The sequence below is a fragment of the Chlamydomonas reinhardtii genome, chromosome 13 (genome assembly GCF_000002595.2).
Source record: "Chlamydomonas reinhardtii strain CC-503 cw92 mt+ chromosome 13, whole genome shotgun sequence".
In the NCBI taxonomy this organism is placed as follows: Eukaryota; Viridiplantae; Chlorophyta; class Chlorophyceae; order Chlamydomonadales; family Chlamydomonadaceae; genus Chlamydomonas; species Chlamydomonas reinhardtii.
Genome location: NC_057016.1, coordinates 8,014 through 32,679, shown reverse-complemented (window position 1 = coordinate 32,679; position 24,666 = coordinate 8,014). Strand labels below are relative to the sequence as shown.

The following is a 24,666-nucleotide window of genomic DNA, read 5'->3' as shown; positions in this document are numbered from 1 at the left end:
AAAACCCGCCCATCCCTTTCATTGGGGCTTCATCCCTGCTGCTCGAAACCCTTCGAAAGCTCCGAGTTGCTCCTTGTGCAGTGCACACCCTACGGACGTCAGGCACCGTGAGGCGCCACCACTGCACCTGTGCTGCGGACCAGGCGTGCGGCCCTGACCAATGCGCTGCACTCCTGGCGTGTCACCATCACCACCATCACCACCAGAAACGAGCCTTCGTACTTATGGAAACCAAGGGGTTTTGTCGTGGGGTTTTGTGGGGCACTCTTCACTTGGGTGCATGGATGACACGGGCCAGGGGATACCGTAATTACATGATACAAGTGCTGCTTGGTCGGCGGCTAAAGAGCCCTAAGCTTGGCCCTAAGGCCAGCGCAATGGTGGCGGCCCGCCATTCCTTGTCCTATGCACTTCACACCTTGCAAACCCTTGCACGTCCTTTGGAACTTTCCCTACCGAACACTGCAGCAAGATACAAACAGTGCTGCTGTCTGCCCCGACTTACGAACGGTCTGGCCGACCTTTGTGCTGCAAACGTACCGCCTCATCACCACTTATCACCGCCATGGCCATGCGCTGGGCAGGCCGTCTCTGGATTGACCCGAATTGATGGCAGTGCCTGGATAGCGATAGCGAGTGATTGGGCGTGTGTGTGCCGCAGCGTGTGTGTGCAGAGTCTGGAGGACAGGTTGATGCTGTCCTCCCCAGCCGTCTGGACTAGGTCCGTTGACGTAGGGAGCTAGATGAGTTGATCCGGTCTCAGCACTAGCCCTCTAGCCCTCTTACACCGTCCTGAGTGGTCGTCTGTTCTAGGCGCAAACTCAACACATTGCTTCGGCGTGTGGGGACGCCGTGTTGGCGAGAGCCACAGATGGCCCTAGTACCATGGGGGCATGTCGCACCTGTGGAGGGCACTGTACGGTATGAGAGCCCATCATCACTACTATGATCATGTGCTGGTAGTACTGTACTTGTGGCTGTTTAGTCCCCACCCGCATCCTTCATACTGGCAGTATCAGTAACATCGAAAGCCCTAACTTGGAGTTCCCCATACACATCCCATATCCAAGTGCTTATCAGCACCATCCACATGCTGGGCGACAGTCCCTTCCCTACAATGAACGCAAGCCCACCCCCCCACCGTCACACCTGCCATAAGAGGCAAGCAATAACAACCATTGCATCTATAGATTGCACTGGAAGTCAATGCATCTGTTACACATGTACAGCATGTGTAAAGGGCATTTGGACAAGAAAACTACCAGGCTAGGCGTAGGAACGCCTGGGACAGCCGTGTGCTTGCTCCACACCTGGAGCTGGAGGCGGCCGTGGACATCACTAAGCTAAGGAGCTCAGTTGCGCTTGGAGCGCTTGCCACTCCGCTGGCTTTGTGCAGGTGCAGCAACGACCACAGCGTCCACAGATGACTGCATGCGCTTCCGTGCAGTAGTAGCCTGCATTCGCAGGTAACATGAATGCGGCCGCATACGGGTGATTATTGCCTCCTCAGTCACTGCAACAGCTGCCACCATTGCTAATCACTTCCAAGCACCCACGGAGCATGCACACCTTCCCAGCAGTTGCCTTCTTGGCGTCCACGGCCTCCGTCTCCACAGGCTTCTCACGAGTCCAGCCTGTCAAATGGCATAGTTTGCAGAGCACGGCTCAAAAATCATGACTTTGCAACATAGCGGCTACACCGCCGTATGCATGTGCACGCGGTTGTGTTCGTGAAGCTGGCCCACCTACGGCACCTCTAAGCCAGCGCACCCGTCATGGACTTGACGGGCTCAAAGGAGCGCCGATGCACGGCACTGGGGCCGTGGGTGTGGATGGCGGCCATGTGCTGTGGCACACCGTAACCCTGTAGAAAGTGCGGTGCCGGTCATGGCACACCATCAGTATGAAGCGTCAGCCAGAATGAAACATAGCAATGTTATTACCGGCAGTCGTGTCAATCCTGTTACACAATCTGTACAACAAGACGACACGTCGACACGGCATATAAACCTTCATGGCGATACAATGAGTTGAGGTCATCATCACCCATCACGTAGCAACCGGGTGGAGTTGTATGCTTGGCTGAGTTGAATGTGCGAGTAAGCTAGCGGAAATAATCCTTACAGAAAGGCAGCCGTGAAGGTCAGAGCAAACATTATCAATTGACCGCCATTTCTGAGGCTATTAAAGGCCCAAGCGGGCGGTTTTAAGCGGAGCTTCTAGTAAACTTGAACGGAACTTAAGACAGGTTTTGAAGGAGGGAAGCGGAGAAATAGGCTGGCGAGGAAGCGCATGCTTGGTAGGCGAAGGCCGAGGAGAGAAGGGCGGGGGAACCGCCGTGTGTCGGAAGATGGGCCCCAATGCGTGAACGTGGCTCGAAAGACGGACTGTTTTTGGTTGCATCGGTATCGTGCGAGCTTTTATTTACTTTACTTTGCGTTTTGGCGTACTAGCCGTGAACGGCTCGGGAGCCGAGGGCTAGTTTGTCTTTTCATGGCTCTCTTGAGCACTATTTCTGCTATTGACGCTGAACTGGCACGCATCGAGCTCTCGGCGGCACAACAGTCTGCTTACAACAACAGGCTTGCGCAGATTGAGGCTCGGCGTCAGCTAGCGGCAAGTGCCCTTGAGGCTTTGCCCAGTGGGCGTAGAACGCGCAACAGCGTTGGTGCGGCCGACAATCGCGCCGAACAGGTCGCAGCGATCGAGCAGCTACGAGATCAGGATGTCGCAAAGTTGGAGACACCCACGTTTAAGCAGCTGAAGGCGCGCGTGCAGCATATCCAGGTCCTGTCCGCGCGCAAGGCGGAGCTGGTACAGCGGAAGGAGGAGCTGGAGAAGCAGCTGAAGCTGATTAACGGTGGGGCGGCACAGGAGGAAGCCCTGGGCGAGTTGGCGCTGGACGCCTCACTGTGCGATGACGATGCTGAGCTGGGCGCGGGGCAGCCGCAGGGCAGGGGAAAGCAGAAGCAGCAAATGACAGAGAAAGCAGCGCAGCAGAAGGTTGGGCGCGGGAAGACGGCGGCTCAGCGGCGGGTTGGGACTGGCGCCGTTGGCAGCGGCGCGGCCAAGTCCGCTCGCCCGCCGCTTCCCCCCCTGCTGGCGGCGGAGGAGGACGACTTCGCAGAAGGCAGCGAGCAGGACGTTGAGACAGCGGCGTTACGGCGGGTCGGGATCACAGCAGGCATCAGCGGCCCGGCAGGGGGCGGCCGAGCGGGCCTGCGGGCCGCTCCGGCCGCCCCTGCGCCCACACCGACGGCTGCGCGGCAGCCAGCCGTTGTGCGCGCGGATGCGGTCAGCGACATTATGCAGGGCCTGGACAAGGACATGCACATGGAATCGATCTTGAACACCACGCCGGCGTTCAAGGAGATTCTGATGGGAGCAGGCATACAGCTGGCGGGCAGCAACGTGCCAGCTTTCCAGCAGCACCTCCAGAAGACCATCCAGGCCCTGGAGAAGGAGCAGCGGGAGCAGCAGGAGCTGGCCACGTGCTCGGCCCTCAGTGAGCGGACCTCAGCGGCGCTGCGAGGCATGGCCCTGGCTCAGAAGGTCACGGAGCTGCTCCGTTTCGAGCAGCTGCTGCCGGACCTGGTCAGGGCCGCTGGGGGCAGCTTCCCGGCTTTCCTGGAGGCCATGCGCCACCCCAGGCCGGAGGTGAAGCAGATGCTGGAGGGCGCGGCGCTGCTAGAGCAGATCAAGGCGCGCCACCGGCCGCTGACAGCGGGGGGCGGGGAGAGCAGATATGGCGAGGAGCCGGCGCTGAAGCGGCAGCGGCCTTACGGACTCGCGCCTGGAAGAGGTGACGTCTGAAGGTGCGTGAGGCCCTGGCCTAAGCTATGTGCTCTTATTTTTCGCAAAATCAGCCCGTGGCACGGGGAAACAGCCTCCGGGTGGGCGCCCGGGTGACCGAGAACGCCCCCGGTTTGAGTAATCCGGGCGATCAAAAACTTCCCGGGGATTGGTGCCCGGGTGACCGAGAACGCCCCCGGTTTGGGTAATCCGGGCGAACAAAAACCCCCCGGGGATTGGCGCCCGGGTGACCGAGAACGCCTCCGGTCTGGCGTCCGGGTGACCGAGATCGCCCCCGGCCGAAGGTCGGGTGACAATTATGCGTGTCAGCCTTGTCCACGCAGGTTGCGCACTTGCCGATGTCGGAGACACGCTGATGCACAAGGCCTGAGGAGTGACAGGAGTCGGCGGCGGCCGATGCCGCGGCCGGCTTTACGAGGGGCGCGGCAGTGCTCATCCGTCGGACGGGGAAGCGTCAGCAGCAGCGGGAGCCGCGCCTGTGGGAGCACTTGCGGGCGAACTGGGCGGTCGCCGAGTTGGAATTGGTGCGGGGGGACTCCGCTTGGAGCGGAGGGTTTTTTTCTGTGGGGCCCGCTGGGATCTGAGCGCCAGCATAGGTGGGGCTACAAGAGAGTTGCAGATGCTTAGAGCAGAGGGTGCTGTCTGTGGGGCCCGCTGGGATCTGAGTGCCAGCATAGGTGGGGCTACACGAGAGGGGCAGCTGCCGGTACGCTGGCGAGTCTTGAGCTGTCGGTATTAGGAGGGATTGGTGTGGGGGGTGGTCTCTGCCCGGCAACTAGGAATGGCCGGGCAGACCCGTGCTGGTTATTAGGCGCCGTAGAAATTAGACGGCCGCGGGGCTGGGGCCAAGGGAAGCGGCGTGCGACTGTGTTTAGGCACGCCGCCCAAGTAAGGGCACAGCCGCTTACTCCCCATATCCATTTGCCCTCCCCGGGTGATGAACGTTTGCAAACTTGAGCAAGACGGTGATCATGACTTGCATTGCGGTATGAGGAATGCTGTAAATGGTGGGTGATTGTTTCGTTTCCGAAGCCTGCCCTCAGCAGCCCTCCATCTCAAAGGGCGGTTTTAAGCGGAGCTTCTAGTAAACTTGAACGGAACTTAAGACAGGTTTTGAAGGAGGGAAGCGGAGAAATAGGCTGGCGAGGAAGCGCATGCTTGGTAGGCGAAGGCCGAGGAGAGAAGGGCGGGGGAACCGCCGTGTGTCGGAAGATGGGCCCCAATGCGTGAACGTGGCTCGAAAGACGGACTGTTTTTGGTTGCATCGGTATCGTGCGAGCTTTTATTTACTTTACTTTGCGTTTTGGCGTACTAGCCGTGAACGGCTCGGGAGCCGAGGGCTAGTTTGTCTTTTCCCACCCGCCCACCCTACTTGATTATAAGCTTATGGAGGCTTTGCTACCTAGCGCGGTTTTGAGTCACTCTTGTGTTTTTCGTCCCGGGGGGTGGTCTCTGCCCGGCAACTAGGAATGGCCGGGCAGACCCGTGCTGGTTATTAGGCGCCGTAGAAATTAGACGGCCGCGGGGCTGGGGCCAAGGGAAGCGGCGTGCGACTGTGATTAGGCACGCCGCCCAAGTAAGGGCACAGCCGCTTACTCCCCATATCCATTTGCCCTCCCCGGGTGATGAACGTTTGCAAACTTGAGCAAGACGGTGATCATGACTTGCATTGCGGTATGAGGAATGCTGTAAATGGTGGGTGATTGTTTCGTTTCCGAAGCCTGCCCTCAGCAGCCCTCCATCTCAAACCGCACCTTGTGCTGCGCGAATCCGTACTGCGGGTACTGCTTGTCCAGCTCCAGCATCAGGCGGTCACGAGTCACCTGCATGGGCAGCCATAGCATGCATATGGCTTCATCAAAACACCTGCCCGGGATCCACAAGGTGGTGTGGGGGGCGCTGCGCTGTCACCTTCAACCTATGGTCATTGCAGAGTTGGGCTGCCCACCTTGGCGATGATGCTGGCCGCGGCAATGCATGCTACCGTGGCATCACCCTTGACTACAGCGCGTGCGGGGCAGGGTAGGTCCTTGGGCAGCCTGTGTGCCAGGGCAGTTGTAAAGCAGAAACACTTGCACGGCGCGGTACCACACTACCGACACGAGCTGCAAATACAGTACACTGAATTCATACTGTATTAGTACGGCCCAAGCGATGCAAGTGCACCATTTCACACCCGCATGGCATCTCCCTCCCAACCTCCCTCCCCACACTTTGCAACACACTTGTTTCCGTCCACCAGCAGGTAGTCCAGCCCCGGCGCCTGCCCATGCACGTCCAGCGCCGAGTTGCGCATGGCGCTCAGCGCCGCCTGCCCCGGACAAAAGACCATAGTTGAGGAGCGGGCACGAGGAGCGGGGTTAGGTATGTGATAAGTTTTGCGACCCAGCAGGATGATGTGCGACGCTAGTGCTTGGCAATACCGTATATGACATGGCAAGCAAAGTCAGCGTGATTATTGAGATGGTCACAGGAGCTGCAATGCTCGTGGACGCGTTCTAAGCCCTCGCACACCTGCAAGATGTTGATCCGGTCAATGGTCTCATGGTCAATGATGGAGACAGCCCACCGCACACGAGAGTCCGTTGTGAGCGCCTCGAAGATGGCCTCACGCTCGTCTTCCGTGATGGCCTTGCTGTCGTTCAGGCCAGCCGGCATCTGCCAGCTGGTGTCTGACTGGTGCGGCAGCACGCACACAGCCGCCACCACCGGGCCGGCCAGAGGGCCGCGCCCAGCCTCGTCTGCACCGCCAACTGACACGTGCCCCGCGGCCTGTAGTAGCGTGCATGGTAGTGAGGCCTGAGGTCTGCCAAGCACATCAACATGATATATAGCGTAGGACGCCTTGTGTAGGCGGTACATGGTATTTAAGTGCTTTGACTCTGAATGTACGGTACGTTAGGCAGGGTGGGTTGGGCGCACCTGCAGCGCAGCCTCGGCGTCACGCGTTGGCCCTGGCTTGGATTGGTTGGAGCTGGTAACATTCTTCGCGGTGACAGGCACCCGTGCCTGTCAAGGGCCACAGGTGATGGGTTCAGTATGCGTGCACAGCGCTCCACTACCACGGACGCTATAACTGGTGGGGCACGCAGGGGACGCACCCGCTTGGGCTTGCTGGCCTCCTCGACTGCCCCATCCTGCACCAGCTCTGGCTCCTTGCCCTTGCAGGTGTAGGCAGCAAAGTTTTGCACCTCCGCCTCTCCCGCGGGACTGTCTGCGCCCACAGCGCTTGTCTCGACGCGAAACCGCTTTGATTTGCGTGCGGGCACGTCCTCGTCGTCCGCCACCAGCAGTCCCCCACGCGGCCCACACAAGAGGTCGTTGGCAGCTACGCGGGCAGATCGCCGCAGAGCAGTATTCTTGTACTTTTTTGAGTTCATGACGTTGTTGTAAAGGTTTGGGGCAATGAGACGTCGATCACCTTGTCAGAGGCGAATGTTTCGAGTTGCTGAGTGACTGGGGCGACAGTGCGACACAAGTAGTCAATTAAGACATTGCCCATATGTAAACCGCAACTCGAATATCTGAAGCAGTCGCAATTGGAAATGAGAATGACAGCTGCATGATGCACGGATTGGATTTTGCAACATGCGGGTTCTCGGAAAGCCGGTGCATTGGCCACATGTGTTCACTGTACCAGAATAGCGCGCGATCAAACATTCCGGTACCTGCTTGCCTGCTTGCGGCAGGACCAAGTTTTCGTCTCAAGCGTAGCGCCGTCCAAGCCGCAGCATCCACACAATTGACGTGCTTATTGGAAACAAATACAATTCAATCAGTCCACGTCGCGACATCGCAAGCATTCTGACAGTGGCGTTCGCCCTGTCTCCTCGGACGCAACACCATGCAGCAGGTCTGCACGCAGCGATGCCCTAGCAGAAGCGCCGCCTCTCGCTCGCAATTTCAACTGTTCTCGGTGGTACCTGCATCGCGGGCTCGGGCGCCGCAGCTCAGAGTGCGCGCTGACGCAGCGGCGCCGGCGAGTGGGGCTGCCAACGCGCCGGGCAAGGTGGTGTGCATCGGCGAGGCGCTGTTTGGTGAGAGTTGCGTGGCCACTGAACTTGGCAGCTGGGGAGCGGGGTTGCCTTGTCCCGTGGGGCTGCATGGAGGTTTCGGCGGACGGTGTCCTGTATGACCCGCGCAGTACCGTGAGCCTTCCCAGCCGTGAGCCCAGATACCCTGGCCTTCACCTAATTGCAACAACTCATGCCCTTGTTACGCAGATTTGATTGCAGATCAGAAGGGTGTGCCCCGTGAGAAAGTGCGGAGCTGGAAGCCGTATGCTGGAGGCGCCCCGTGCAACGTCGCAGTGGCGTGCTCGCGCCTGGGCCTGTGCGTACTGGGATTAGTTGCATAGCAACATCGATGGCATGCCCCTGTAGATGGCAAACGTTGCCATTGTGCCGCGTGCTCTGGGCATGGATGTTCGTCCCTGGCACGCCTGGACTCTCACGCGCCTGCCCGCGCCCTGCCCGCAGGGAGGTGGCGTTCGTGACGGCCCTGGGCGCCGACAAGCAGGGCGACGAGCTGCTGGCGCTGTGCAAAGGTGGGCTGGGGGAGTCCTGGAGTGTAGCTGGGTCAAGGGTTGTCAGTGGACTGTAGTTTGTGATACAGCGGCATTCGTTCTTCCGCTAGCGGAATGTGATCGTGGGGCACTACAGGTCGCCCATCGTCTCATGTACTCTGTATGCCTTCTAAGGCTCTGTATGCACCACAGTCGCCATGTTCATTGATGATGTCCGCTTTTGCACTGTGTTACGCCCTCCCACACCCGCCAGAGCGCGGTGTGAATGTGGATGGTGTGCAGCGGCTAGCTGACCACCCCACCCGGGACGTGTACGTGACGAGGGACGATGACGGCGACCGGGAGTTCGCGGGCTTCGGGCTGCCGGGCATAGGGTCCGAGTATGCGGATGCCCACATCGACCCGGAGCGACTGCCGCTAGACAAGATCACGGTAGGTGTGGGAAGCAGCTTGTGGTGGCGTCGCGTGCTAGCAGGTTGTGTGGGTACGCCGTGGGGCGAGACACGCACCGCCATACCATAACCCCAGTGGTGGCCAGGCGAACAGGACCCAACTCACGCCTTGTTCTTCAAGTATGCCATACTGCACTACCCGCCCTCTCTTCAACACTCCTCCGTCTTCTCGCAGCATGGCTCTGTGGTGGTGACCGGTACCCTGGGCCTGTCCTACCCCACAACCGCGCTGGCTCTGCGCAAGGCGGTCAAGGCCGCCAAAGGTGTGGGTGCCACTGTGCTCATTGATGTCAACTGGCGGCCGGTGTTCTGGGAGGACGGGGCCGCTGCCAAGCGCGTCATCATGGAGTACCTGCAGGTGCGGAGACAAACCGAAGGGGGTGAAGTAGCTGATGCTGTGAGCTTATGATCGGGTAGCCGGCCCAGGCGTTTGGGGCAAACTATCGGGAACCGCAAGCAGTCTACGTATGCGGCACACAATCTTACTCACGCAGCCGCTCACTCCACTGCCCCCTCCTCGGTGCCCCAGTCTGCGGATGTGATTAAGCTGAGTGACGCCGACCTGGAGGCGCTCATGGTGGGTGGCCCGCATGTGCTGCTGTGTACCTCCTCATGTGCCTACCGCACTTTCGAAGGACTGTAGTCGTACTGCCCTTGTTGGTCTGACTGGCGTATGGATTGTCATCGGGCCGGCTACACATATGCAGGGCATTTCACTCGCCCTCGCCTTGATCAATCCCGGCGCGGTAAGAGATGATTGCGATGGGGAAATAGCAGCAGGGGCTTACTGTTCCACCTTGTGGCGGCGGTGAAAGCCTCATGAGAGTGGAGTGCCAACCGCAGCGCCGTCGAGCCGCCAAGCACCTTACGACAACGCACCTGTCCAAGACGTGCAGGTGGCTGAGCGCTTCCCCAACGCGCGCGGTGTGCTGGTCACTGCTGGCCAGGAGGGCGCCTCCTACTCCTTCCGCAGCCCCACCAAGGCGGAGCACAGCGGTGTGGTCCCAGCGTTCGATGTGGGTGACTGCAGGAGGTGGGGGGTGCATGTGCTGTGAGCCTGGTAAATGACAATGGTTAACAAAGCCGTCCCGTCAACGTAGATATGGTGATGCCCCCTTACCAGCGTTTGTTGTTGTGAACCCCCCCGGCCCATGTTGTGACCCAGGTCGGTGTAACCGACACCACCGGTGCGGGTGACGCCTTCACTGCGGGCTTCATCTACAAGATGCTGCAGGTGCCAGAGCTGCGCGGGGGGGGGCGGGTCAGGGCTGTGAGGGGCATGCACATGATTGAAGCGTGTTATGTGCAGGACAGCTTTGCAGTTTTCTATACTCCTGCCTCTGGCCTGGCACATGATGCTTGCGCTTTGTCCCCTAAACACGCAGGCGGGCGGGCTGGACGCAATCTCTGCGAACCCCCGGCTGCTCAAGGTGGGTGGTGTAGTTCAGGGCGACTTCTTACATGACTAGGCTCCATATCAAGCAAATAGTCGCATGGTTGCCTGGCCCTGCACAAGACTGGCACCGGCTTTGCCTTGGCACTTCTTGTACTGAACAGCTACTGTGACCTGACTGCTGACCAGCACATTCCCACACTGCACCGTATAGGAGGCGGTGGTGTTCGCCAGCGCCGCGGGTGCCAGCACCTGCACCCGCGCCGGCGCCATCGAGTCGCAGCCCACCCTGGAGCTGGTGGAAGACCTGTTCAACACGTCGGCCAAATGGTACAACTTCTGGTGAAGGAGCAAAGCGGCACGCGAGGTTGTGGTAGCGTGCACTGTGCGGGCAGGGTCCGCCAAGCGTGGAGTGGATGAGAAGACTTGGCAGGATTGGTGATCCTGCCTGTAGTCGGCAGTACCGCCATGGTTGGGCCGTTGTTGGCCGGGCAACACCTGATTGCAAAGGAGTGCGGCGGTGTGGGTCTGTATCTGGAGGATACGTGGTTGGCGACTATCGGGCGCCGCGAGGGGCTGGTGTAAGATGGGTGCCACTTCGCATTGAAGGGGCTTAGTGGCTTACACTGCGAGGGTAATGGATTCGGACAAGTCTAGCCCTGCAACAGCTTTCGTCATGCAGCATCACAAGTACTTGCCGCTATCCAGTATACACCACCATGCTGTAAGAACCGCTTACACACGGCTTGACCGCGAGGGTTGGAACTAATGACTCCAATTCCAAACCGCGCCCCTCTGACAAAATGATCTGACCCGAAAACCAAGAATGGCCGATAACATTAAGGTCATCAATGCGGGCGAGCTGCTCTCGGGCGTGAAGCTAACCTTTGCGCCAGCATCGGCCCAAGCAGCGAACGCCAGCGCGCGGCACACGGATGTTGGCCATACAGGTATGTGACCAAGTACGGCTTAGGGATGTCCGACAGACGGCGCGACAGCTTGCTTGTCGTTGGGCCGGCACGTTGGGACCTGCCCGCCTGGCACGGAGCTGCTCGCAGGAGGGTCCGGCCCGCGTCCTCTCCTTTCCCTGTTGGGCTCAAGCTGAGTACCCATTCATGGTACCCCCAGGTGTGTCAGGCGCCGCGGGCCCGACCTCGCCGTCGGGTAGTCCGCTGGAGGACGTCGCGGCCTCCCTGGCGGAGCAGTACGCGGCCAGTGACTGGTTGGTGCCGCCCGGGCAGCCCAACGACTGGCGCTTCATGCTGCCGGTGTGCCGCGCGGTGAGCAGGAGGCGAAGTCCGCTGGCAGGAGCTACGTACGTGGCCTCAGTCCTTGCAGCTGGGTATGCCGTGTGTGCACGCTGCTGGTATACGGCATCACACGTGCGGCCAGGCCCCGCTGCAGTACCTGCCATTGCCTCCGCTCATGCTGCCCTCTGCCCCTGCCAGGTGCTGTTGGGGTGGTACAACCCGGTGGAGACGCTGCCGGCCCGGTTGAGGCTAGCAGAGGCGCTGGGGCGGGCGTTCGGGCTGGACGATGACGCGGTGGAGCAGGTGGCCGGGGCGGGGCAGCAGGCGGACGGGTGTGGTGTAGAGGCCACGGGAGGTCATCAGGCAGTTGTGTCAGGTCGTTAGGTAGATATGGAGCGCCGCAGAAGCTCTGTGTTACTGCATGGGTGCAGTTGCCGGCAGGGCGGAGTCCCTTGCCTGGGCCACGCAGGTATTGACTCAACCCCGTCCTCCGCCTTCCCCTGATTGACCCAGATGGTTGCGGAGTCGCTGCTGCTCAACAGCGCGGTGGCCACCCAGCTGGCGCTGCAGCAACTGGCGCTGGCGGGTGGCTGCTTCGCGGTGCGGGAGGCGGACTTCCCGGACGACCGGGCGGCCAGGGCGGCGTACCAGGCGTTCAGGCGAGATGTAAGGCACAGCCGGAGTCCCATACCAGTGGCCTGCCCTGCAGACTGCACGTTGTTGGGCATGCTAGCTCCCTGACCAGTGGCGGTGTTGTAAATCGGTCCATGTCTCCTGCAGGCAACGTGCGAGACTGAGCAACTGCTGCGCCAGCAACTGGGATTGCCCGACTTCAATGGCCTGCTGCACGTCACTGTGCTGGGCGGCGAGGGACTGAGGGCCAAGGGGTGAGTTGAGTCTGGGCTCTGGGCTCTGTGCACGTAGCTGCATATATGCTGTGCACCATTCACGTGACTCCGCGACCTGGCTGTTGCCGTGTGGCACACCGTGCTCTCGGCAGGCGTTCCGGCAAGGCGCTGCACCCGTACGTGTCGGTGTGGCTGGCCGACGGCAAGTCGGGGTCGCGGCGGGGCGAGAAGCAGCTGAGCGATGTGGCGGCGGACACGGACTCGCCGGTGTGGGAGCAGACGCTGTCGCCCTGGGTGGTGTCGCAGCCCGACATGGAGCTGGTGCTGCAGGTGCGAGAGGCAGAAGGCATGGGGGCGTCGGGGTGGGGCATGCCATGCAAATTGAGAAATGCCCAGCATCTGTGAAGGAAGGTCTGCAGGACAAGTCTTGTAAATGTTGCTGCCGTAACTGCCAAGCAGTGTTGGCGCGATTCGTTGCGGTGACTGACTGTCCTTGTGTCCACGGGGGTTGCTTATGCAGGTGCGCACCGCGACGGAACGTGGCAAGCCCTCGCGCAGTGACACGCTGCTTGGCAAGGCGGGCGTGCGGCTGGAGGGCCTGGTGCCGGGCCTCAGCCAGCGCCTCACGCTGCCCATCTATGGGCACAAGGGAGAATTTATCAACCCCCGCGGCGCAAAGGCAGGCGGAGGGACGGGGGCAGCCGCGCCTACAGGCGCCAAGAAAGGTGGTGGTGGCTTCCTGTGTGGCTGCTTTGGTGGAGGCGGCAGTGCCGCAGCAGAGGCGCAGGCGGAGGCCGAGGCCGCCCAGGCAGCTGCGGAGGCCGAGGCTGCTGCGGCCGCTGCCGCTGCTGGGGGTCGGCAAGGCAGTGTGGAGCAGCTGGATGACGAAGCCGGTGGACGGTAAGGACCTGAGCAATGAGCAATTACGTGGGTTCGAGTCCATGTGGCCCCACTAACTCCTTTGAGTCCGGGGGCACCTGGTGTTGCATAGAGCCCCGCCCCCTCGGGCCCATCACAGAACCGGAGTTTCCTGCTGTTGTAATGACTTTGGGCCCCTGTCATTGCTTGAATGGCATTTGGGTGGCTGCGCGATGGGTTGCGGCCGACACCTGCTGTACGTGTTGCAGGGTGGTGTTCGACCCCGCCTCGGCTCAGGTCAGCGGCAACCAGGAGCGAGAGGAGAGGGGCCGCATCACGCTGCTGCTGCGCTTCCTGCCCGAGTGAGTCTGGCCCGGCACACAGCTGTGCCCCACATGCTTGATTTCGTTTACGCCCGATTCAGCTGGATGGGTGCGCTTCTGGCCAATCGTCATAAGTGACGTTGGTGGAGTAAGTTGGGGTACGCCTTTTGAGTCCCAGCACGTCAGCCGTTTCATGTGCCGTCGCCGACCTTGTATGTGTCACAGGCTGAGGGAGCGGCCCAGGGGCGCACTGGCGCCCTCGGGCATGGCAGCAGCGGGGGGTGCGGGCGGCAGCTCTCGCCACGTGCGGGCACCCTCCATAGGGCAAGCCGACCGCCTGCCATCCATCCCGCGGGGTTCCATCACAACGCCTGACACAGGTCATTCGCTGGTGGGTAAACATACCATCACAGCAATCGCACGTGTTTCGCAGCTTTACTAGCCGCACCTAATATCTCTATCCGATGCATGCAATGCACCGCCGCGCTGCAAGTACCCTTTGCTGGTATGGCTGTGCAGAGCCCCATGACATCGCCACGGCGAGCCCAGGCATCTGATGCGGCTACTGCTGCTGCTGCTGCATGCAACGCCACGGCCGCTGCTGCAGCCAGTGCAGTGACGGCGGCTGCCAGCGGGGACCCGGTCGCAACTGCTGAGAAGCTGGGCAGTGCCCTGAGCGAGGTGGCGGGGCAACTGGGTCGAACGTTGAAGCAGCTGCGGTCATCACTCCCGCCAGGGGTGAAGCTGATAAGGAGGCTGGACAGGTGCGGAGCTTGTGTGGGCGATGCCTGCAAACGATTTACCCACACCACTACGCCGTGCCCCTTGACAGCCCTGCCCCAGCATAGCCCCAATCTCTCCCTGACACCCCATCCTCACCCGCCACCCCAGCCGGCCTCTGGACCCGGCTGTGCTGCTGGACCCGGCCGCCGACTTCCATGCCACCTTCAGGAAGCTGGCGGCGGCGCTGCAGGCCCTGGCGCGGCAGGGCGGCGGCGAGCTGGCCAGGGTGCCCAACCCAGGTGGGAGCGGGAGGGTGTGGGCGGAATACACTGGCGTGTGATGGCGATGACAACTAACTAATTCTGGCATGTCGGGCACGCAGGCATCCCTCTGACTGCGCTGGGCCCGCTGGGTGCCTCGCTGGAGGACGGCGGCCTGGAGGCGCCGCTCACCGCCTTCCTCAGCGGCGGCAGCAGCGGCCTGGGCCCCCTGCCCGGGCCCTGCCTGGCACTGCTGCTGCTGTTCGCCAAGCTGCACCGGGTGCGCCCCGCCACACAGCACCTGGCGCTGCTGCTGGCGCTGCTGGGCGGCAGTGGCGGCTGGCGTCCCAGCAGCCGGGCCTACCTAGCGCTCGTCAAGCAGCTGTGGCAGGACGCGCTCATGGTGGGTGGAGCCGGGGCGGAGGGAGATGGAAGGATGATGAGAGAACCGCGGTCCCTGCACTTGAGGCCATTCACGAAGCTCTTACCTACCTAGATACACAATAGCAATGGTAATGATGAGAATGCGCTTGGGTCCGCCCTTCCCCCGGCAGTGGAACCGCTCTGGCGCCCTGACGGTGTGTGAGGCCGAGGGCCTCAACGGCGTCATGGCCATGTTCCTGCAGCGGGCGGTGCCGCTGCTGGCAGACCACTACAACCAGCTGCAGGGGGAGCCGGGGCAGGTGAGGGGACACGTGGGTGGGGAGGGAGTGCGACACCCGCGACACCACGGGAGTAGTTGAGTTCTAATTAAGCAGTTAAATGTGCCCCAGAGGACGCAAATAGAGGCATCAAGCCGCCACAGAGCGTTGTCTTATGCAGTTGCCCCAACCGCCAAGATATCTTGCTCTCTTTTCTTGTCAGGTGGTGCCATGCCTGGCCCTCCTCATGGAGATGACTGGCTGGGCGCTGACGTGGGACCCCACCCGCCCGCCCCCCTACCGCCCACTGGCTGAGCACCTGATCCGGGCCGCGGGTGCTCGCGCCGCCGCCACCGCCGCGTCGCTGCGGCCCGCACACGAAACCCTGTCGTCTGACGTGGTGGCGGTGGCGGTGGCAGCGGAGCAGCAGGCAGCAGACCTGGAGCGAGATCTGGCGCTGCAGGTAGGGCGCTTGCTGGTGCTGGCCCTTACCAGTGGTAGCCCCATGAGCCCACTTGGTATTATGATTACAAACTCATTACTGGCCAAGCCGTCGGCACACACCCTGATACCCACCCGCGCCCATCCCTTCCAGGCCGCTGTGCCAGGTCTGCGGGGCCTGGCTGCGACTGCCGCGCGGCGGCGCTACGACGTGCTGAGTGACTGCCTGGAGACCCTGTTCATGTACCGTCCGGGGAGTACGGGCGCGGCCAGTGCCGCACTGCTGCAGCTGGAGGAGCGAGTCACGGCCCTGCATGTGCTGCTGCTCAGGTGCGAGCCGAGAGGAGGCGTGGGGGACCTGGCGAGGATGTCGTGGGGGGGGGGGGGGTTGTAAATACCAGCCCAAACTAAACCAAAACCCACGAAAACGGGAGTGCAGGCAGAGGCGTTAGTTGCAAGCGATAATACTTATGGGACGTGGGCCGAGGCGTCGTGGAGCAGCAGGGCGCGCGGCGCCGGCGATATATGTCGCCGCCCGGGCTCGGTGGCGCGCACAACAGCACAAGACAGGCACGCGGACGCGACAAGCAAAACCCACGACTTACCTGGCGACCAGGAAAGCAGCCCCGACGCCAGGCAGGGAGCGTCGGGCCAGGAGCACGACATGTGGGAAAGGGGCAAGGCAAAAATCGGAAGGGCAGGGCACAGTGAAAGGGCCGAGGCGTGTCGGCAGTAGGATAAAGAAGGGATAACAAAGACAAGACTACACACAAGCCCAGGCGGCGAAAGAGGCAGAGAGGGCGTGAGGCAAGGGTTAAGAGGTAGATGTGGGTGGCATGGGGACCGGTTAGGGGGGATGTTCGCGGGGGAGAATGTCTCGGGGGCATTGGGGGCAAACGAGGTGTCCTACAATATCCCCGCGGTACGGCTTTGGTCTGCATGCTGTAACTACATGCAAACGCGCACTTATGCTGAAGCTGTGCCCAAATGCGATGCCTGCCGCATTCCCCTCGCCATTTCCGGTGCCACATCCTCCATAGGCACCAGCTGGCTGCTGCGCCCAAGCAGAGCGCACCTGCCAACGCGGCGGCGCCCAGCGGCGGCAACCCAGGCTCACGCAAGGCCCTGGCGGTCCGGACTGCCGGCGGCATGGCGGCTGCAGACGACGACGACTCTGACGTGTCGCCCATGTCCCTCAGCCCCTCATCAGCCACCGCCAGTGCGGCAGAGGCGGCACAGAGGGCTGCGGGCCGCAAGGTCGCAGCGACCCTGCATGCTGGCAAGGGCAGCAAGAAGCCTGTCGGTCGGCCAGCTCGGCAACAAATTCCGGCAGCCGGCGTGGGCAAGGCCGCTGCGGTCGCCACCAAGGCGGCATTCGGCAAGCGCCAGGACGAGTCCGATGAAGAGGAGGACTCAGATGGCGAGGGTGCCGATGAGGAGTTGCATGCGGGTCTGCTGCTGAGTGGTGGAATTATGGAGCCGCTGCAACTGTTTGACCTGGAGGCGGCAATGACCGAGGCACTGGCACAGTGGGCAGAGACGGGAGGTGAGGGGCAGGGGTTATCAGGGAGTGAACAGCGCAATGATCGTGGTTTGAAAGAGCGGCACATTACGGCAACACCAGCAGCAGTAGGAAGCTTCGCGTTAGTCGCATACCGCTGTAGCGCTGAAGCGCTGTTCCTGCCTCACCCCGCTGCGGCCCGGCTGCAGGTGAGGACCTCAAGCGCCAGCTGCTGCGCCTGCTGGAGAAGGACCCTCTGTGGCCCCCGCCAGCTGCGGCGGGGACAGCAGGGCCGGCGGCAGCGGCAGCTGGCGGCGCTGCTGGAGCGGGCGGTGTTGCAGCCACAGGCAAGAGCGTCCTTACTCCGGGTACTGCGGGCGCCGCCAAGGGCTCCAAGGCCGGTAAGGCTCTGGCGGCCAGTGGCGCGAGCAGCAGTGCACTGGAGCTGTTCCGCATCCTTGAGGTGAGAGGCGGTTGCAGGGGTGCTTGGATAGAGGTGGCAATGCCTTGTAGCGTGCCAACAGGCTGTGACACGTGAGGCAGCGGCGCACGTGTGGCGCTGCATGCTTGCGTGTGATCACGATGAAGTGCATGTTACTGTAGCGTGTGCGCACACGTACACACACAAACAAATGCCACTCACTTGCTTATGCTGCTTCCGCATCCCTGCTGCAGGTGTATGTGGACGTCAGCCTGGAGCGCGCGCTGGGCGGCGGCGAGCAGCGGCCCGCCCGTGCCGGCCCCGTCATCACGTCCGCGGTGGTGGCGGTGGTGCGCAGCTACCTGCACCACGTCATGAGCTCATGGGAAGAGGTGGGTGTGGGTGGTGGGAGAGGGCGCGGGCTGTAGCGGAAGAAAGTGGGAAGGGTACGTGCATGATCGCGACATTGACATGATAGAATATCAATGCTTGAAGGTTGATCGCTGGCCCGTGGTGATACCTGCGTCCACAGATATTGGCGTGTCGTGCGCTGCCAGACCCCAGCGCCGCCCCTGCCGGCCACCGCCACGCGCGCACCATCTCCGACCGCTTCATGAACCAACAGGCGGGTGTCCCCGCGGGCTCGCCTCTGGGCCAGCTGCTGTCGGGGCCGTCCGCCTCCGCCGCCGCCGGCTTCTCGCAGGTGCCCTCCCTCGCAATGCCAGGCGGAGCGGGGGCGATGGCGGGTCTGCCCCCTCCCACCCTATTGGTGCCCCAGTTTGGGGTATTGGGTGGTGCGGTGGGCCCATCCGGTCAGGTTGGTTTGGGTGCACCCAATGCCGCAGCCGGGCTTGGTCCCTCGCCCCTCAAGGGCCGTGGCGGCCACCACCGCCGCGCTGCGACAACAACCGATAACGACCTCTTCTCAGCCGGCGTCTTCTCGACAGGTTAGCGCTTGCAAACGGGCGTGTCAGTCCCAATCTGTCCACCGCGCGCACATGCGCGCGCGAGCACACACGCACACACACACACACACACACACACACACACACACACACACACACACACACACACACACAGAGGCCGGCTTACGGGTCCATTCGTACTGGCTGTTGGTAACGTTCCCTCGCGCTGTTGCAGCTGGGCATGCCGCTGCGGCGGCGGTGGGGACCGGCAAGCCCGGCCAAGCCGGCCATGCGGCAACTGGGGCTGGGGCTCCGGCTGCTTCGGCAGCGCTTGCGCTGCCGCCCGCCGTGCTGTTGGCGCTGGCTGCCGAGCCGGGCCTGGTGGCGTGTGAGGCGCTGGTGACTGTGCGCAACACACTGGCGGCGGTGGCGGAGCAGGTGGAGGGGCTGCAGGAGAGCCTGGCGGTGCTGGGGCCGCGGAAAGCGCTGATGCCGACCCAGGCTCAAAGTTTTGAGGCGGCAAGCGGCAGGTGGGTCGTGACGGACAGTGCGCAATGGTTTTCACCTGTTCATGCCCTCTTGAAGGACACGGGTTTCAGTGTGTGCCGTTCGTCTCTGTGTGTGCTCCCACCTCAGGCCGGCTGCGCCGCCCGCGTACCTCAGCCGCGCCCGTGTGGACCTGGACCACGCCCTGTCAGCTGCCACCCGCCACTGCATCGCCTCCTACCGCGCCGCCATACGCCCCGGCATCATGTGTGGACTCACTGCGGCGTTTGACAAAAAGGGCGGTGCCGCACCCTCCGCCAAGGCAAGGGCTCCGTGTACTGGGCCCAGTTTGGTCACAGGAACCTATAGGTGCACCGTATAGGCGGCAACTCGTTTACTGGAGGCGTTGATGGACTGGCCACCTTTGTTAGCACAACACGGCCACCACCACCCCTAATGCCTCAGGCTCTGGAGTCCCTGCTGAGCAAGCTGCACGACGAGCTGGTGTGTCTGGCTGACGGACTGCGGCGGCCCAGTGTGGCGGGCGGCCTCATGCTGGGAGCCTGGCAGGCGGCGGTGGGCTGCGTGAGTGCGCTGGCGCTGCACCAGGTGCCGGGCTGGCGGCCGCTGGCTGAGGTTGAGGCGGACCTGCTGCGGGAGTTCCTGATCAGCCTGCAGGACCTGTTCGGAGAGGTGGTGGACGAGGTCCTGCGCCCGCGGGCCCGGCAGGAGGCGGCGGAACGGCCGGAGCGGCCGCAGCCGATACGGGCCAGCAACAGCCGCCAGCAGCTGCAGAACGGCAGCTCGGTGCACGGCGGGGACAAGGCGGAGGGCGCAGGTGTCACCATCATCCCGGCTGAGCTGGCCGATGCAGACGCCCGCGCTGCCGGCACCGCCTACACGTCCAGCCTGCTGCAGTGTGTGGCTGCGGCCACGGAGGACTTGTGTGACATGTACAACGCGCAGGTCAGCTGCCTGCAGCAGCTGGATGACACGGTGGACGAAGGTGCGCGGCCGGAGGACTGGGGGGCTGGATGGCTGAAGAGTTGGAAGGGATGGACCTGCGCCATAGGCGTGTCATGTGTGGACCGTCGTGTAGCATGCAACTATTTCTCACGCATCCCCCACCGACCACTCCACCCCCCAACCCCTGCCTCCAGACGTTGGTCCACTCCGCCACCAGGTCACGCTGCTGGACATCCTGCGCATGCTGCGCCAGCGGCGCCGCTCCGACCCCGCCGCACAGACCTTTGTGACTGAGAAGCTGCGGCTGGCAGCAAGCAGTGCAGCGCAGGTGGTGTTCGGGCTGCGGGCCAGTGAGCGCCTGGTGGCCAGCACCGCCTGCAGCCTGCTGGTGCCGCCGGTAGGGGCCACGGGGGCGCCCGCAGCTGCCGCGGCCTCGCTGGCGCTTGTGTCCACTGCAGTGCCGGGCGCCACCAACAGCAGCAGCAGCAGTGCGGCCGCTGCCAGCGCAGTGGCCAGTCGCGACGGACTGCTGTATCTGACGCCGCGGGTGCTGGGCTACAGCACACTGCTGGCGGGCGACCTGAGGGGCGGCGCAGACATCACATTCAAGCTGAGGCTCAAGGTGGATGGGCCGGGGGGGAATGCCTCATGCTTGGGTGGTGGGTGGGCGAGGCAGGCAAGGACTCATGGGTGTGGTGGCTTGGGCCGGCGTGAAGGTGTGGTGTGTGGGCACCGTCACCTGGCGTTGGGTAGGCCGTTGAGTCACATGTCCCTTCCTCGTGCTGTGTCAGCAGCTACCCTCACGTAGATTTTACGCCTAGGCACCAACCCTCCCTTTCCGCGCCTCCTGCAGGACGTGAAGGACGTTCTCCGAGGCGACAGCTCTGACTGCCTGGTCATCACAACCACAGGTGCGAAGCGAGTGTAACGGTTGCCGCTCTATTCACACAGGCTATGGTGGCCTGTTTCTTATATGCGGTGTCGTGTGGTTACATGTTGCGGTCTTACAACAGTTCTACTTAACCCGCTTCTCTCGCCACAGACGGTGATGTGTACCACTTCGGCGGCTTTGCGCCCACCGAGCGCGAGCGCGTTTGGGGCTTGCTACACGGGGCGCCTGCAGTGGGCCCCAACCTCACAGCCGGCACCAGTGCGTCTCTGAGTTTAACCAGCACACCGCCCGCTCTGTCAGCTATCAGCGCTGGCATCCGCGCAGCTACCGGCAGCAGCCAGCCCTCGCCACGTGATTCTGGCAACGGCACACCGGTGGGGGCAGCGGCGAGTGGCGCAGGTGCAGCACGAGCGCTGGACACGGCAACGCCAAAACATCACGGGCTACCCAAACCGCCGCGTGCCATGGCGCCGTCAGCAAATGTCGGCCGCAATGTGCGGGCAGCCCACTTGGCGGCAGAGGCAGAGGCGGCGGTTGCTGCATCAACCGCTGCGGGTGCAGGCGCGGTGGCTCCCACCATGTCAGCGCCCGGCACCACGGCCTTGTCCTCGCTTTTGAGTGGTACAGCCGCTAGATCAGTGGCGGCACTAATACCCGGAGCGGCAACCGCGCACGGCGATGCCACCAGCAGCGCAGCAGGGGCAGCAGTGACTGGCGGCGGCGGTAGCAGGGCTGGTGCACTGGCGGGGGCGCCGGCCGCTGGTGCTAACTCGATACAGGGGCCGGTCGAGAGCGGGGCGCTGCCTCTGCTGTCAACACCCTGCCACCTGGTGGGCGACGCGCGTGTGTCGTACAGGATTATGGGGAGGCCATGACGTCTTCAAGCACTGTTTGCATGGCCCGTCAATGCAGTCCTTACCTCATGCGGGCTGTGTTCAGAGTCCCGAACCCTTCTGGGTCCTGTATCGACAAGCAGATGTTCCGCATCGCCCACCCAATCATGCACCTCCCCTTTTCATGCGATTCGTGTCTTTGGTTTCTTTTTGGGACTGGTCAAAACAGTCTCCCCCCGGACATTTGCCCCCGCCCAGGTGAGTGTCCTGCGCAACAAGGACGGCATGTTGCACCTGTACGCCGGCCGCCTGGACTTCGTGTGCGCCGCCGACCCGCCGCTCAGCCGCTCACTGCCGCTATCGGCCATCAACAACGTCAGCCAGCGGCCAGGTGGCTGGGGTGGAGGCAGTGTGCTGGTGCTGACGGTGGAGGGCGAGAAGGCGTCGTTGGTGTTTGGCGGCATGGGCGATGCGCTGCTGGCCACGCTCAAGCAGAACATATCTGAGCTATGCTTTGCGAATGGGTAAAGCGCTGGTGCACAGGTAGTAAGGACAGACGAATGGGTGCTGTGTGTGTGGTCCGATGTGGGCGTTGAGGCGTTGACACTGACTGGTGATGCAGGGAGTCGCAGTGATGCAGGGAGTACAGCAATCCCCGGTATGCATGTCCTGGGTACACCTTTGTTGGTATACCAGCGTGAAGTGATTCCCAGACCCCAGAAGATGGCAAACAATTTGCAACGGCAGGGCAGGAGTGCGCGGCTGGTCGAACGCCGGAGTTACTGTACCGAAAAGTTGCTGGCTGGCGGGAAGTTTGCTGATGCGCATTCCTCACGCTCCGGACCAGCAGCAGGTGCAGGTCCGTTGCTTTCGGCCAAACACTTCGGCAAACACTCACTCGTTTGACGTTGTGGACTCATTGTGTATGGGCTGAGCCCCCGCCACGTCCCCAATCTGAGGCCGCAAGCATCTAACTCATCTCCCGGGACGTAGCCCGGCTTCTGCAAGGACATGCAAGCGCGTCGTACGCACCACCTTGTACCACATACAGCAACGTTTCTATGGCATTGAGGGAAGGTCAGGTAACCAGCACATCTGCCGCCACCTCCATTCCCAGATAGGTGATGGTCTCGCGCACCTTGAAGCAGGAACTTTAGGCCGCCATCAGCTGCACGGAGCACCCTGCACCCAGGGGCAATTTGTTGTTGTTGCATTACAAGTTCGGGAGTGTGCGTCCCTTTCCACAGTAACGAGACTAGCTAAGCGAGCCCCACACCTCTCTTACAGCAGTAAAGGCCAAGTGTTACAAAACCGAGCAGTCCATATCTTCTACAACGCTCGTGCTATCTTGACCAGATCACAGCTCTGCATGATGGCTTTGATGCCTCCCAGCGCCAATTCGCAGGTCGTCCATGCACCAGCACGCCAAGCAACTGGGCCTGCCATCTTGTAAGAGTGCTGGGGCCACCGTGTCCGGTGTGAATCACACCGAGCCCACTCAGATCATCACTGAGTTTGAGTTACCAGCATTTTAGCCCTTGCACAGGCTTCGGCAGCGGGCAAGCCAGTGGCGCACTGCGACAGCCTCCACCAACCCAGGGCTGCTGCCATCAACAAAACTCGGGGCCGCTGCCACCAACAGCAGGCCCTAAGGCCTAAGCCACGGCTGCCTGTGCCACCAGCCACAGGGCTTGATTCACTGCCACCAAGAGCCGCGCAGACTCCCCAAAAGAATGAAATAGAAATAGATATAATTACAACCCAACGAGGCGGTAGTGTAGGTGAAGGGAGCGGGGGGGGGGGTTGATGTATCACCCCTGCTAACGATGGGAGAGGGGCGGCTGTGTGCACGCCGGGCCTGCACGCGCTGCAGGGCTAGCGCCAGCCAGGGTCGCCCAGCTGTTGGCCCCTTCCGAGGCGCCTACACGCCAGTACAATCGAGAGGCCTGTGGGGTGTACCGTATTGAAACTTGATACTGTTTTTAGGTTTTAGGGTTTGCGTGGGACTGCCTTCCTCAGCAGTCACTGAGCCACTGTAGCTGCTGCACCTCTCAGTCAGCAGTGCATTTAGTGCTATGCGATCCATCCATCAGGGAAAAAATTGGGCTTCGCCCACGCCATGTTGGTGCAATGTCTGAGGCCAAAGGTTTCAAACCTCCCAGAAGACATAGCCGCGGTCAGTTCGTACAGGCACCGCACGCCATGTGTGCAGCCGCGTCCCGCTGTCAAGCACATGCACAGCAGGCAACAAACCAAGCAAACAGCAATGAATGTGCTCGCCAGCAAAGACCGCAAACCAGACACCCGCAGGTCTCGACCTGAGCGCCCAACCAGCGCCACTTCTCGGGCGGCGCTATGCTCTCCTCCTCCACGTGGCCTTGCCTGCCCCCTCAGCTACACACATGCACGCGGCCACGGCTGGGCCCAAGCCCTGCGCCACCGCCGCAGTCGCCAGGCCCTGCACCACCGTTTAGAGCTTGGAGCTTGGAGCGCGTCTTACAAATCCGAACCCAATTATTGGTGCGGCAGCGGCCTCCTATGGTCCCGTGGGACCGACCCGCCTGCCCTCAACGCCAACCAGAGCAGCACGCCAAAGCTAACACAAACAGTGCCGCAAGGCAGGTGCCACCGCCCTAGCTCCAGCAATGCGGCCAGGCAGGGTGATGCCACAGGAGGAGAGGTCATGCCTCCAACGGTTGCAGCGGCGCCCTCCCCAGCAACCGCTGAAGGCATGACGCTCCACGGCCTTCACACAGGACACCTGGGACAGGGGCGAGCCAGGAGGCTCGCGGTTGTGCAGCGAGCGGTCAGAGCTGCGTTACTAGAGAGAAGGATAATGCCAGCCGTCAGTACGGTCTCCATACTCGACCCTGCTCAGCCCCCTTGCGTTGTCTGTAAGGGCTAAGCTCAAACCTCACAGCCAGCTCTTGGACCCCCGGGCATCCTCCAATCCTACTCGCAACTTCTGGACAGCCGCCCACAACTCGCCCACGACCAAGGCAGCTGGTCTTAGCCATTAGCTGCCCAGTCAAGCTCCCAGCTGGGGAGGCCACCAGCAATATACTGAAGCACCAGCGAGCGGCCGAGGCCGGAGCCAAAGAGGCCGTGCAGCAGACGCTCTCGCCACAGGCAGGC

The 24,666-nt window shown here is 62.2% G+C and overlaps 5 protein-coding genes across 5 annotated transcripts; 3 read left to right on the top strand and 2 right to left on the bottom strand.

Annotated features, from left to right (window-relative positions):
• Positions 1 to 298: 298 nt before the first annotated feature.
• CHLRE_13g562000v5 (uncharacterized protein) lies at positions 299 to 2,304 on the bottom strand. Its single transcript, XM_043069188.1, has 4 exons — positions 2,011 to 2,304; positions 1,771 to 1,864; positions 1,570 to 1,634; positions 299 to 1,454 (listed from the first exon to the last, which is right to left on the bottom strand). The coding sequence occupies exons 1-4, from the start codon at positions 2,038 to 2,040 to the stop codon at positions 1,353 to 1,355; spliced, it is 291 nt and encodes a 96-aa protein (XP_042917163.1). The 5' UTR covers positions 2,041 to 2,304; the 3' UTR covers positions 299 to 1,352.
• Positions 2,305 to 2,404: 100 nt separating this feature from the next.
• On the top strand, positions 2,405 to 5,150 carry CHLRE_13g561950v5 (uncharacterized protein). Its single transcript, XM_043069187.1, has one exon. It carries the CDS (start codon positions 2,494 to 2,496, stop codon positions 3,811 to 3,813), a length of 1,320 nt encoding a protein of 439 aa, XP_042917162.1. The 5' UTR covers positions 2,405 to 2,493; the 3' UTR covers positions 3,814 to 5,150.
• Positions 5,151 to 5,152: 2 nt separating this feature from the next.
• CHLRE_13g561900v5 (uncharacterized protein) lies at positions 5,153 to 7,304 on the bottom strand. Its single transcript, XM_043069186.1, has 7 exons — positions 6,915 to 7,304; positions 6,736 to 6,822; positions 6,328 to 6,585; positions 6,039 to 6,124; positions 5,762 to 5,852; positions 5,568 to 5,636; positions 5,153 to 5,366 (listed from the first exon to the last, which is right to left on the bottom strand). The coding sequence occupies exons 1-7, from the start codon at positions 7,191 to 7,193 to the stop codon at positions 5,325 to 5,327; spliced, it is 912 nt and encodes a 303-aa protein (XP_042917161.1). The 5' UTR covers positions 7,194 to 7,304; the 3' UTR covers positions 5,153 to 5,324.
• A 157-nt stretch (positions 7,305 to 7,461) lies between these two features.
• CHLRE_13g561850v5 (uncharacterized protein) lies at positions 7,462 to 10,923 on the top strand. Its single transcript, XM_043069185.1, has 11 exons — positions 7,462 to 7,850; positions 8,037 to 8,145; positions 8,292 to 8,359; positions 8,592 to 8,770; positions 8,966 to 9,148; positions 9,320 to 9,367; positions 9,498 to 9,536; positions 9,687 to 9,806; positions 9,956 to 10,024; positions 10,176 to 10,220; positions 10,398 to 10,923. Exons 1-11 carry the CDS (start codon positions 7,658 to 7,660, stop codon positions 10,527 to 10,529), a joined length of 1,185 nt encoding a protein of 394 aa, XP_042917160.1. The 5' UTR covers positions 7,462 to 7,657; the 3' UTR covers positions 10,530 to 10,923.
• A 51-nt stretch (positions 10,924 to 10,974) lies between these two features.
• Positions 10,975 to 22,600, top strand: CHLRE_13g561800v5 (uncharacterized protein). The gene is made up of 26 exons (XM_043069184.1): positions 10,975 to 11,133; positions 11,312 to 11,463; positions 11,632 to 11,736; positions 11,947 to 12,099; positions 12,214 to 12,320; positions 12,434 to 12,611; positions 12,802 to 13,181; positions 13,409 to 13,501; positions 13,688 to 13,853; positions 13,982 to 14,226; positions 14,354 to 14,484; positions 14,568 to 14,848; positions 15,000 to 15,128; positions 15,310 to 15,549; positions 15,682 to 15,857; positions 16,568 to 17,073; positions 17,238 to 17,491; positions 17,704 to 17,841; positions 17,982 to 18,396; positions 18,590 to 18,884; positions 18,991 to 19,162; positions 19,306 to 19,846; positions 20,001 to 20,428; positions 20,660 to 20,717; positions 20,849 to 21,528; positions 21,790 to 22,600. Exons 1-26 carry the CDS (start codon positions 11,010 to 11,012, stop codon positions 22,057 to 22,059), a joined length of 6,417 nt encoding a protein of 2,138 aa, XP_042917159.1. The 5' UTR covers positions 10,975 to 11,009; the 3' UTR covers positions 22,060 to 22,600.
• The last annotated feature ends 2,066 nt before the right edge of the window (positions 22,601 to 24,666 follow it).

Coding starts and splice junctions, on each gene's coding strand:
- CHLRE_13g561900v5 (XM_043069186.1), bottom strand. CDS start 7,193: ATGAACTCAAAAAAGTACAAGAATACTGCTCTGCGGCGATCTGCCCGC. Junction 6,125..6,327: donor ACCGGATCAACATCTTGCAG/GTGTGCGAGGGC, acceptor TGTCCGGGGCAG/GCGGCGCTGAGCGCCATGCG. Junction 5,637..5,761: donor CGGCCAGCATCATCGCCAAG/GTGGGCAGCCCA, acceptor CTGCCCATGCAG/GTGACTCGTGACCGCCTGAT.
- CHLRE_13g561850v5 (XM_043069185.1), top strand. CDS start 7,658: ATGCAGCAGGTCTGCACGCAGCGATGCCCTAGCAGAAGCGCCGCCTCT. Junction 8,146..8,291: donor GCGTGCTCGCGCCTGGGCCT/GTGCGTACTGGG, acceptor CCCTGCCCGCAG/GGAGGTGGCGTTCGTGACGG. Junction 10,025..10,175: donor TCATCTACAAGATGCTGCAG/GTGCCAGAGCTG, acceptor CTAAACACGCAG/GCGGGCGGGCTGGACGCAAT.
- CHLRE_13g562000v5 (XM_043069188.1), bottom strand. CDS start 2,040: ATGACCTCAACTCATTGTATCGCCATGAAG. Junction 1,635..1,770: donor GCCCGTCAAGTCCATGACGG/GTGCGCTGGCTT, acceptor GCCATTTGACAG/GCTGGACTCGTGAGAAGCCT. Junction 1,455..1,569: donor AGAAGGCAACTGCTGGGAAG/GTGTGCATGCTC, acceptor CTGCGAATGCAG/GCTACTACTGCACGGAAGCG.
- CHLRE_13g561800v5 (XM_043069184.1), top strand. CDS start 11,010: ATGGCCGATAACATTAAGGTCATCAATGCGGGCGAGCTGCTCTCGGGC. Junction 11,464..11,631: donor TGCTGCCGGTGTGCCGCGCG/GTGAGCAGGAGG, acceptor TGCCCCTGCCAG/GTGCTGTTGGGGTGGTACAA. Junction 12,612..12,801: donor ACATGGAGCTGGTGCTGCAG/GTGCGAGAGGCA, acceptor TTGCTTATGCAG/GTGCGCACCGCGACGGAACG.
- CHLRE_13g561950v5 (XM_043069187.1), top strand. CDS start 2,494: ATGGCTCTCTTGAGCACTATTTCTGCTATTGACGCTGAACTGGCACGC.